Here is a 13,146-nt window from a genome sequence, read left to right on the forward strand (position 1 = left end):
TGACATCAGATGAGGACAGATGGGTCCACTGTCGTAAGAGTTCGGAGGGGTGACCCTCTTTAAACTCTTACCAGTGACCAAAAATGGGTTTCGGACACATTGAGTGATAATTTATAAAGTCAAGCTACAGTATATAAACTGACTATTTAAAGCAAATACTGACAGAAGAGTGATAGAAGTACAGGCCATTTAATAGGGTTTCAATGGTTTCGCCAACCAAGCATTGTAAATATGCTGTCCCAAATTTAAATATGGTACAACAATGGTTTCATATGGGTAAATGTTTAGAACTTCAAGAACAGCATTTAAATGGTGCTCAACTTTATGCAAAGTTGTGGGTCTGGACACGAGTCATGACCTTTGACCTTACAAACTACTGGATAGACTGCAGGTACATCCATCCTTCACATCCTGTTTTGAGTCAAATTGAAAGTGCCCATTCAAACTGACTGATGATTTGATCAAAAGAAAGTTTCTGCACCAAGTAGAGAACCTACGAGCGATGAGATATAGTGGTCAACCATTTATCGGTGCCGATATTAAGCATTTTTATGGTTATCAGTCATTTTCAAAACTGATTTGCTGATGAAATACTTTGAAAACATTTAAAGAAAGTTTCTGTCAGAACCCTTGTTATTCTTAATTGACATTATTTTTCATTTTTACACCAGACATATGTCGGTTCAAAATATCGGTATGTAATAATCGGCATCAGCCCTGAAAAACATATTGGTCGACCCCATAATGACATATTTCACAATCAACAAGTTTCAAGCTCAATGGCAATCCGACAGTTCATGTTCAGTATGTCAGGCTGGCATACTCTTCTCAGAGAGGTTAAAGCCATTACAGCCATTAAAGATTTTGTAATAAATGCAACACCTTTAGTGATAAATTTCAAGACAATTACTGTCAGAGTGCAAATTATTTTCATTGTCTGTCTACACGTACAGATAAATGTCTTTAGCTCAATAAATGGTCACTGTGACTTCATATTCTGAATGATACACACTATAATTAGAAGTTTGAAAACATCTCAAGAGGAGAAAAAAAATCAAAAAGCAACCAACATTTTCACAGAAAAAAACAAAAACAAAAACACCATTTACGAATTAATTTGCGCAACTATCCTTGAGCATTGGAACCAATTAAATGCATAACTGGGACAGAGCAACAGATTATGGAGAGGCAGCTACGCACAACAACAGAAGTTAGCCGTCTGCTGCATTAAAAATTTAATAAGATCTGTTTGTGTCCACAGCAAATCTCGGCTGCATTGTCCAAACCCAGAGAGGCCGATAGCATGACCATGCAAATTTCATTGCCAATCACACAAAAAGTGGTGCTTGTTAAATCACGTGTGAAGTACAGGCTTCAGTCTCTATAGTAATCTCATATCAATAGTTTATACACATTAAAAGGGTGGTGATAGAGTTTCCTGTGATATCTCAACGCCATCCATAAATCAACAGATGCTTCTGAAAATAAAATATTAAATAAATAAAACATATACATTTTGAAGTGCATTTATACTTTATTTATATTATATATTTATGCATGCTTAGATTTTCCAATGAAATACTTTGACAATTAGACACATTCAAATTGCAAAACCAAAAAAGTGAATTTATTCACCATACATTCAAGACATTGCAATAATTACCATCATGAAAAAAACAACAGATATGTAATATTTTATATGGAAAGATTAATATTTATGGGAGATTTGAGTAAGATATGAAATCATTTCCAAAATTTCAGTCTGAGGGAGTCTCTTTGTTGTCCTCTGGTTCTCTCCCTCTCGAATAATCGTGCCACTCGTTCACATAATAGCATTTTAAAAGATGAAGCCACTTTTTATTGCATGCCAATTCTCAAAGGCAGTCAACAGAAACAAGCGCGTCATTCATAACGGAGCTCAAAGCCCAGTGGATCACTCTTCACAGACAGAGCATCCCAGTGAAGGGAGGACAAAGGCCCCACTGCATCAGCATGTTACAAATTAACAGGAATTTTGCCTTAAAAGGCTGCTTTTCCAATGATCTCACTTGAAGCCGACTTAAACTTCCATGGCTTTCACTGAAAGGCATTCACAGAATTCCGAAAGGCATTAAGGCCACTTCATGGGCTCTGGGCCCCTTCTTCAAGAGCCCTCAATGGTGTTATGAGCAGTCTAATTAAGAGCATCAGTCCTTTCTCATGAAAGCACCCATAAGGACCGTCAACAGCCACGGGCAATGCAGAGAAACAACAGATGAACACACTGATGACGGATACATTAGCTAATTGCCCCAAATCACTACAGGATAAACGGCTCATTGGAATAAACACTAGTACAACAGATTTAAGGGAATAGTTTAAAGTTATCAGATGCTCACTCATTACAGAGTTTCAGTTCTGAGTCGTGTGTTAGATTTCTTTATTGGTGGTGCTTATTGGGTTGGGATTCATACAAACCCCTAACTCAAAAAAATTGTTACAGACATGGATGATTCCTCAAATCAGCTTTTTAAGTAGATGCATCCTATTAGCCTACTTTTCAAAATGACTGGACTTTTAAATTTTCACCTGACGGACAATAAAAATGGGGGGGGGGGGGGGGGGGGGGCATACGCACACCTACTTCAATGAGAAAAAAATATATATATCTATAAAAAAATAAAATAAAATCACAACTGCACTGCAAATCCACTCTGCTAAACCCTAAGATTAACATTGACACTGAGACTTTTTGGCAAAGACTCAACATGGCAAAGTGCCCGAGATAACCAGGGTGTACAACAAAAAATTAATTGCAAGTCAACAGAGAAGGTGAAACCCAAAGATAAACACAAAAAATGGCTACTTTACCAGCCACTGTGCTCTCTTTCTCAAACCAAAGATGCTCCAAATGTTCAGGTGAGGTTGATTGTTAAAGATGCACTATTAAAAATAAAGGTTCAGAAGAACAAGTTTAGTAAACAGTTCTTAAATATACCATTTTCTCTTGGTGTAAAGAACATTAATAACCTATAGAACCTTTTTATTAAGACCCTTTTGTGGAATGGAAAGATTCCATGGATGTTAAGGTTCTTCATGGAACCATCAATACCAATAAAGAAGCTTTATTGAGTGTACTCTTTAATATAAAGGTTCCAAAAGGAAGTTTTCGCAGAAATGCCAGAACCATTTTGGCTTCTCCAGAGAACATTTTAGTGAGTTTTTTTTCTTAGTCTAAAGAACATTTAAATACTCTAATAACCCATTTATTTACCATAAAGAACCTTTTGTGGAATAGAAAGATTCTACGGAACTAAAAAGTTTATTTTTGAAAAAAAAAAAAAAAAAAAAAAAAAAACTTTATTTTGAAGAGTGCAGCCTTCCAAACATTCAAACCAGGGTTGATTTGTTTAGTACAAACCACGCTCTCACTTTCACCTAAGTGCATTTTGCCATGAAGAACGAGGAGGCTGGGAAAACAAAACACACTGAGGACAGCAAGTGTGGGAGAGGTCTTTCTACCAACATGAGAAGTGGTAAACTAACAAATTATAGCTCAGTTCTATGCTTAAACTCCCCTGATATGATTTCTAAGGCTCTAAACCCATGACTTACAGTTTTGTACAGGCAATATCTGCTAATGCAAAGCTCCTTAATCTACTGTAAAGTGATGCAACGTGTTTCTCATAAAAATCACCATATGGAATGTAAGCATTAAGATCCACGCATAAACCTAACCTTGAACAGAAAACAAAAACTAACAAATGGGATTGTATGAATTCATACAAATCATCCACAAATTTGTCAAAACGTAAAATAGTTGCCATGAGAGTGTGTTGAAATGACAAGTTGATTCAAGCCGATTACGGCTTTCTTAAATTTAAAGATGTCCAAAAATAGGAATTAAACACTCATGCCTTATGGCAAACTCAGTATTTAGAGATTTGAGTCATCTTGAGTGGGAGAACCATAATCCCAAACACCGCCAACAAAACAGGCGAGAACTTCTCTTTAGTTCACTGAAGAGGTTCACTGCTGTGTTCAGGAAGTGTTAGATAGCTAGATAGCTAGATAGATAGATAGATATGTCTATCACTGAATACTGAATAAAGACGTAGGCTACACAACTCCAACGATCTTCGTCTCAGATGTTTCTACTAAGCAGATACAAATGAGAGAATAGTTGTACACATCTATAAAATGAATGTGGATAGCAGATCATATAATTTGGTCTGAGAAATATTTGAGTTTATATTGGAATGTCTGTCGTGTAACCTTGGCAATATGAACACAGTTTGAGATATTGTAGAGATCTGAGATCTGTAGAGGAGAAACGTGACATTACTGGCGTGTTTTTTCTCAGGAGAAACATCTGAGAAGCTCTTCATTTATTCTCAATACTGTCTAGAAGAAACAACCGACCCAGAAGAGAGATAAAAAACGAGATCTGATTTGTAATTTTCCGTTCCTACAGGGAGATCTAGTTCAGGTGTGACGCTAGTCCTTGACAGCACTTCGGCTAGTTTTAGTCATCTGACACAGCTCACCACATTGCGGTTGTTTGTCACACAAATAAATAAGTAATTATACGAACTGCATCTGATTTAAATGGAGAACATTACGAGCATTTGTTGTTGTTGATTGATACACAATCTTACAGTCCATTTAAACCGGCGGATCGGAGAAAAATACCCGGATTTACAAACACCATGGCACCTTCGTTTTAATCAGAACGCCAACAAGTTCATATATTTAAATCAACCGGAAATGATTAAAATCACCTCGAGCTCTGTTTTTAATCTCAGCCCAGCAAAATAAAAAAAAAACATAATCCAGTTGTAGCCTACTCACCTTGTCGAGAACCACGAATGTGGTGTGAATTAAATCCTTTCGTATTCCGGCTGCTCTGAATGACCTCTGAGTTATGAATGAACGAGGCTCAGCTGTCCACGGCTCTGATAGAAGAAATGAAGCGGAGCGAGTGAAGCGCGTTCAGTGCGCGTTCATGACGGGGGGTGCCTGGGAACGCGCACAGCTGCACGACTCATCGTTAATAACAATGTCACGCCGGTAACAATTAATATATCCAGCGTCACGATCAAACGCGATCGGGACTAATCTGATGCCTGGATACGGAGCAGTATCTTATGTTGTCCCTGAGAAACCGCGCGCGGTCGATGGGGGGAGTCATGACACCTATATGAGATTAGGATGATGGGAAACTGGAAAGGCAGTAGGGCGTTTTGACTGACACTTTTATGTTACACTTGACTAGCAGAGACGAGTCTGCAACAGCAGGACAGAGAGAGAGAGAGAGAGAGAGAGAGAGAGAGAGAGCCTGGAATGGGGTTCATCATGACTCTGTCGAGAATTTAAGGTAACTGGGTCACCTATTGCTGGATCTGGGGCACCCGAAACGTCATTTTGAGATTGCTTAAGTGCAAAAAAAAAAACAAAAATGAATTAATAAAAAAATAAAAAAGGAAATTTAAACTAAATAATTACATAAATAAATACAAATTTAAACATAGCTTACATTCACTAGTCTGTCATAAATGTAAATAAATAAATACATCTAAAAGGGAAAAGACTGACAAATAGAAATGTAAGCAATCTGTTTAAAGGGTTAATCACCCAAAAAAGAAAATTAGCCCATTATTTACTCACTCTCAAGGCATTCTAGGTGTATACAACTTCCTTCTTTCAGACAAATGCAATCAGAGTTATTAAAAATTATCCTTGCTTTTCAAAGCTTTATAATGGCAGTGGGTGGGTGTTTCTTTTCAACAGACCAAAAAAAGTCCAATAAAGTGCATCCATCCATAATGAAAGTGCCTCACACGGCTCCGGGGGGTGAACAAAGGCTTCCTGTAGCGAATCAATGTGTTTTTGTAAGAAAAATATCCATATTTAAAATGTAATAATCACTTTTCTCTAGCTTGCGCTATGGAAGCCTTTATGGGTGGATAGCTCATATGCACCAGTGAGTCATGCGAAAACCAACATTTGTTTACAGGAGCAAAGGAAGCAAAGTTTCCTTACTTTAGCAAAGGAAAACTAGTCTAGTCTTGGCTCTTGGTCTGTTGAATAGAAACATCCGCCCACTGCCATTATACAGCTTTGAAAACCCAGGTTTGTTTTTTATTTTAACTCCGACTGCATTTGTCTGAAAGAGGGAAGTCCTATAGGATGCCTTGAGGGTGAGTAAATCATGAGTTAAATTTCAGTTTTAAGTGAACTAACCCTTTAAGGGAATTAATCTCGTTCGCTGTAAGTATGAAAAACTGTAGCAGGACCAGTAGCATTCGAAGGCGGGATGATACGGAGCATTTCATTGGTTAGACTGATAGGTGAACACGCCCCCTTCACTGAACGAGTTGGTGATTTCATTGGTGAATGCAGATCTAGTGACAGACTGAATGCGAATCGTGAATGACTCAGTGACTACGTTTACATTGACATCAATAATCCGATTTTAATACGATTAAGACAATACTCTGATTAAGAGTCTACCATGTAAACAGAGATTTTTGATTACCTTGATCCGGCTAAAGTCATAATCGAAGTGAACACAAATCGAATTAAGACATGTGGAGTATTCCTATTTTAGTCGCATTATTGAAGTGCAGTATAGATAAAAAAAATAAAAAAGCTTCAATATCGCCATCATCTGTATGCACTTACAAATAATTAACTGCACTTGAAGCTTTCATAAAATTAAAAATTAAAAAGGTTTTAACAAATCCGGTGAGTGAACGAACCAGAGTGAAATGTTTTTGGAACGGATTCTGAAGATTAGAATCGAATGCGATGGATCACAAAAAAAAAAAAAAAAAAAAAAATTATATATATATATATTATTGGGAGGGTAAATAGAACTGAATTAGAATAGAACTGAATTTCTTATTTTAAATGCGATCATCAGTGCCAATGGAATAATTAATCCAAATAATAAATTAATACATTGACATAGGCTATATTGAATGTGTATATTGTTGTCTAAGAGATTTTATCACACAACTAAATCTATTGAATGTATAGGCTACTTTCAGAGGTCAAAGTTTTAAAGTTTTTCCAGTGCCTCCGTATAGAAAGAGAATGCAGACATATGCACGTTTCTCATTGAATATTTGAGACTAGATTGATTGACTGATTAAATGGATTCATTTTTGTGGGTGCTTCCCTTTAGCTTTGAATTTTCTGTAACTTATGACAAGTCTCATCAGGTTTCGACAACCACACACACAGCAGAGATGAAGGCTTGAGGCTTATTCATGCTGTCTTCCTCCATTTGCAACTACTTGCATATTTTTAGCCAAAGATGTGGCTCTGCTTCCCTCTACTGGGGAAGACTGTTGTCTGTTGTCAACACTTTATTTACTGTAAATTCCAGCAAGAGACAAACATTTGTACGAAATGAGACCATAAAAAATATAATCACAAGAAAAATGAAATTAGGTTTATTCATGTTGTGTGATTTATTATTATCATCAATATAATTATAAAACAATATGTGATGTGAGAAACTATATAGGGAGATGTTCCTGGCAGGTGATTTCTTAGCAGATTGTATATTGTGGTACAGAATTATATGGCGTGAAATCTCCAGGTTATATGGATTTGAATCATACACTTCAGCAAATATCAGCAGCACGAAACCTTGAACATAAACCTGGTGTTTAAAAACAGAATTCCAGTGCCATGTTAGTGTGTGATGTGATTTGTGTTTGTTAGAATTAAACTTGCACAAAGGGAAGATACTCATGCAGTACTGAAAATACATCTGCAGATTCAACAGAGTGAAGTGTTGATGGCCATCATATTGAATCATTTCCTGTTGTTAGGTGTGATCACACTCAACTTTTTTTTCCATTTGCTTTTATTCATATGCATGCAAATATGGGAGACCGAGAACGCACGCATATGTGCAGAAGATTCATCTTTTGCTGTTTAGCAAAATTTGGTGACCTGTGAATTCATAAAGATGTTTGATCAACAGAAGATATATATATTTTTTGCATACTTAAAGTGTAGTGTGAAAGCACCTTTAGGCAGAAAGATTTTGAAAAGGGGCCTGAAAATGTCTTGGAGTTTGATGAATTAAAACAGACATGCTCAGTTTTGCTTCTTAAAAGCATAGTTCACCAAAAAAAAAAAAAAGGAAGATTCTGTCATTATTTACTTACTCTCATGCATTCTTCCATGGCCTATCCTGGCCACTGTTGTCAATATAATGCACAGTAAGTGAATGGGAACTGGGCCTGTCAAGCTAGAAAAATGACAAAAAAAGCACCATAAAAGTTTCATAAAAGTCTATATCAGGACTTCAGAGGTCACATGATAGCTTTGTGCTTATTTGAATTTTTGCTTATTGTAGTATTTTATATGTTAGTATTATACATTATTTATATTAGAAATATATACAGTAAATAAATGTACATACTTTATTTTGAATTAGTTTTTAATTATATTTTCAGTTTTCATTTTTATTTAAAATGTAGTTGTTTTATAACTTTATTAGTTTTTGAGTTTTAACATTTTATATAGCTTTTCATCTTTACATATAACTTTAATTACTTGGTTGTCATTCAAATATTTCTAATTTCTAAAAGTGTTTTGTTGTTGTTTGTTTAGTTTAGGTTTTTCATCTACTTTAGGCTATTTTATTTCAGCTTTTTTTCGATCACTGAAAACAACTGTTTCCCAAGATTTGTTTTTTTTTTACAATTTCAAAAGGCTTTATATAACAAAAATCATTTAATATTAAACTTACATGACGGTTTTATGCAGCTTATGTCCTTTTTGATGCTTGAAAATTGCCAGTCCCATATTCATCAGAATCTTTTGGGGAAACAACATTTAGGTTCTTCAAAATTCTCTTTTTGTGTTTCACAGAAGGTGGTTTGAAATGACAGGAAGATTCTAAGTTTTGAAAGTGATCCTAATGTTATCGTTCCTTTGTGTCGTTATCATTATAGTTTCGGTGTGGACTTCCCTTTTCTCACAGAATTAGAGCCATTATTTAAACTTCATTGTTATCGTTATAGTTATTGTCCTTGGTGTGAAAGGGGCCTTTAATGAGGACAGAATTTTCATTTTTTGTGACCTACTTCATTAAGATCAACTTTATCACATTTACTTTCACTTTCAATTTTATAGCCAGTCATTTTCAAATAAACCCAAAGACCTCGATTAGGTAGGTCTGAAAGGTTCAGATATGTTCAAGTAAATTCTGATGGAGGGTTCACGACTGAGCACCCCTTAAAGGACTTTTAAATGGATAGTTCACCCCAAAATGAAAATTCGGTCATCATTTACTCACCCTCAAGCTGTTCCAAACCTGTATGAGTTTCTTCCTTCTGCTGAACGGCTTGAGGGTGAATAAATGATGACAGAATTTTCATTTTTGGGTATGTCCTAAGGTCTCTGCACACCAAACTTTTTGCACGTTAAAAAATAAATACACAACGACCTCACGTTGTGTCAGTCATGTTTCGTCCATCATAAAAAAAATCGGATCAGGTTTGTTTTTCTGCGTTTTCGCATCCGTAGCAAGGATTTTGATAGGAAAGGATGACGAAAAAGCGCATATGAAAATTTGGGACTCGAGTGTGCAAGGATCTATAGGGGTTTGGAAGGACATGATGGTGAGTAAATGATAATAGAATTGTAATATTTTAAGATGATATCCCTTAAACAGACTGTTGAAGAACAATGCGTAAAATGACATTCAAGATATAAAACAGCTGCTTTATATTCCGCGTCCATTAGCGTCCTCCTATTCCTCGCGGTTTCTGTGATCAGACGAGACGCTAGGAAAAAGCACGCCGCTCTCCAGCGACAGGTTGCTGCCCAGACCGGCGATGCGGCTGCGCAGCAGAAAGTGAGTCCTGCGCTGCAGCAGCCGCTGCTGCTCCTGCTTGAGCTCCACGTAGGAGCGCGAGAACGTGTGGAAGATGGAGGTGACGGGGAACGCCATGAGCAGGATCCCGCTGAGGATGCTGCTGAGCGCCACCACCTGTCCCGGGATGCTGCGTGGCACCATGTCGCCGTAACCCACCGTGGTCATGGTGATCACGGCCCACCAGTACGTTGCAGGGATGCTACTGAACTCTCGCGTGGCCCCGGCCTCGTTCTCGATCAGATAGAGGAGCGGCGAGAAGAGCGCTATGGCCACGCAGAGGAAGAGGAGGAGCAGGCCGAACTCCCGCGTGCACCGGCGCGCCGTCAGCCCGAGCGTCTGAAGTCCGAGCGAGTGGCGCGCCAGCCGCATGACGTAGAGGATGCGTAACGCCCGCAGCACGCGCAGCACCAGGCCCACTTTGTCCAGGTAGCTGCTGCCCGAGCCCAAGCGCTTCTCGCCCGTGGAGTTGCTGTCCACCACCAGCGTGATGTAGTAGGGCAGGATGGCTATGATGTCGATCAGGTTGAGCGGACGCCGGAGGAAGGCCAGCTTGCTGCGGTCTTGGATGAAGCGCAGCGTGAACTCCAGCGAGAACCAGGCCACACACACCGTCTCCACGATGAAGATGTTGTAGCACATCTGAGAGCATTTGCCCTGAAACAGACGAATTGAAAATTGCATATGTAAACCACCTTTTAAAAGTCTTGATGCTTTTACTCAGCAAGGATGCATTAAATTGATCAAAAGTGCCAGTAAAGGCATTTATGATGTTGCAAAAGATTTCGATAAATGCTGCTCTTTTGAACTTTTTATTCATCAAAGAATCCTGAAAAAAAATTGGTTTCCACAAAATTATTCATCAACACAACTGTTTTTAATATTAATAATAACGAAATATTTCGTAAGCAGCAAATCAGCGTAGAATGATTTCTGAAGGATCATGTGACACTGAAGACTGGAGTAATGATGCTGAAAATACAGTTTTGATCACAGGAATAAATTACATTCACATAGAAAATATTTATTTTCAATTGTAATAATATTTGACAAAATCACTGTTTTTACTATATTTTAATCAAATAAATAGAGCTTTGGTGAGCATAAGAGACAACATATTAAAAAACTTGTTTTGCATTCAGCGACAAAAAAAAAAAGTATGAAAAAGCATTGTTGTATGTTACGGGGCAGGGGGGTCAAACTCAGTTCGTGGAGGGTCCTGCAGAGTTTTGCTCCAACACACAAACCATGTAGTTTTCAAATAAGCCTGAAGGACTTGATTAGGACCAAGTGTCTTTAATTGAGTTTGACACCCCTGCTATGTTATATATATATATATATTTATTTATTTTGAACCTCTATTGACATTCATTGTTCGGACAAATATCTTCTAATATCTTCTTTTGTGTTGTGAAGTAGTGAAAAAAAAATCGTAATACATTGGAATGGCATGAGGATGAGTAAATGATGCCAGAATGTCATTTTTTAGGTAACTATGCTTTAAAAGGTTCATCCTCTGGCCGGGATCAGTGTCTTGTTCTCAGTTGTAATACTGCTAGTACACCATTAGAGGAAGCCAGGGATTTATGAAAACACATCCTTCCTTGGTTTGCTTTCAGAGCTTTGCTGCATATTATTATTATTTCACCTCGTCTCACCTGGCTTCTTCCCGTGTCTTTTTCATTCTCATTAAATCCTAGAATTGCACCTTGAAGACTAACAACAGCAAAGTAAGAAAAATGTGTTGATTGCGATGCAGAAAATTAATTCAGCTCAACTGTGAAATTGGTGCCACTGACTAAGTGCATTGAAAATTAAACCCCATTGTATAAATATTGTTTGCACGCTTGATGCTTCAGTGCTAAATTTTAAATGATAACATGTTAGAACTACTTATCTGCATCTTTGCATCCTGGGTCCTTAAAAACAAACCCTGTGCCAGGTATACAAACCACCAGAACTGATAAAACCTCTTGAGATCATTGCTTTTATGAAGATAAAATGAAAACCTCTGGTCTAAATGTTACCATGAAGTAAATACTAATAGATTTAGCAACATTATTTGGAGGAAACGTTTTTTTTCCCCTCACAATAGATTACCATAAATAGCCTGTGACAAACACAAAGGACATAATTCATGAAAATGGAAGGAGCCTCTGTCTGGCTGGTGCTATGTTGGTTTACCGCTTAATTGAATTTTCTATGCTCTGTTTTTCTCTGTACCAGGGGCGGCCATTTGAATTATTCCAGTGACTGATGTGAGCTGAGACAATGGGTGTCTTAATTCAATTAGAGAAGGAGCTGGTTTAACGTGCGAGTCAGTCTAATTGCCACACATTTTTTGTGGAAAAATATGACCTCTCTTGTAACAAAGCCGTCTGCTGGAGCAGATTCGCTCTGGTTGAGCAGAACGACTGTGAACAGGGGTCTCGGAGCTTGATGAATTTCAGTACGTGTGCTCAATCTGGCTCCTTGAGATCTTTCTTCCTGCAGAGATGAGCTGTGAGACACCTGGCTGTAATTTTCAAGTGAACTTAAAGACCTTGATTAGCTGGTTCATGTGTGTTTGAGTTCCAATTGCAGTCTGCAGGAAGCAAGATTTTCAGGAGCAAACCTGAAGTATTTTAAACGCCAGTCAAATGTATTTGTAGGCTATAGCACTTTTCACAATACTATTCATTGTTTCAAAGCAGCTTTATAGAGAATCATAATGTAAATGTTTATAATATCTTAAAATATTCATGCCTTATAGTAGCATCTATCGGATTAAGGCAAGGCAATAAAATTGTTACATTTGATTGATGATATACACGCAATCAAACAGTCGAGATTTGCTATACTACATAGCCCTGCAAAGTACACTGTATGTATGCTGAAGTATGTGCACTATATGTACTACTGTATATATCCAACTTTAAAGAAAGAGATGGGCAATATTATAACTAAACTTTGTAACAAAACTAAATCAGACAGTTGAGATTTGCTCTATAGCATATATTGTTTTACCTGAAAATATTACAAGTATTTTCTAGGAATGCACGGTATATCTGTTATTGACATATTGGCTACTGGCCAGTATTACTGATTTTTTCAAATGTTTAATATCAGTCTTTGTTAGATATTTAGTTGTGCATTTTTACATTTCAATTTGATCGATTAAAATTGATTAAAAAAATTAAGCAACACTATATTAAGAATATGCTATTTTTATACTGTCCATTATCTAATCTTGTGATGTCAAAATTCACTTGCAACATTTAAAATGT

At 37.2% G+C, this 13,146-nt stretch overlaps 2 protein-coding genes across 2 annotated transcripts in view; both read right to left on the reverse strand.

The window, feature by feature from the left end:
- The window catches only part of LOC306859416 (proto-oncogene tyrosine-protein kinase Src-like), a 58,297-nt gene extending 53,160 nt beyond the window's left edge, over positions 1-5,137 (reverse strand). Inside the window, exon 1 of the mRNA XM_079400428.1 lies at positions 4,831-5,137. The gene's annotated coding sequence lies outside the window, so the exon portion shown is untranslated. The remainder of the gene's footprint in view (positions 1-4,830) is intronic.
- A 4,620-nt stretch (positions 5,138-9,757) lies between these two features.
- The window catches only part of LOC306859609 (voltage-gated potassium channel regulatory subunit KCNG1-like), a gene marked incomplete at both ends in the record, with an annotated part of 4,880 nt that continues 1,491 nt past the window's right edge, over positions 9,758-13,146 (reverse strand). The window contains one exon of the mRNA XM_079400723.1: positions 9,758-10,537. Coding sequence (XP_079256849.1) covers positions 9,758-10,537 — 780 coding nt within the window. The remainder of the gene's footprint in view (positions 10,538-13,146) is intronic.

This window comes from Barbus barbus (assembly GCF_936440315.1).
Source record: "Barbus barbus genome assembly, chromosome: 40".
NCBI lineage: Eukaryota > Metazoa > Chordata > Actinopteri > Cypriniformes > Cyprinidae > Barbus > Barbus barbus.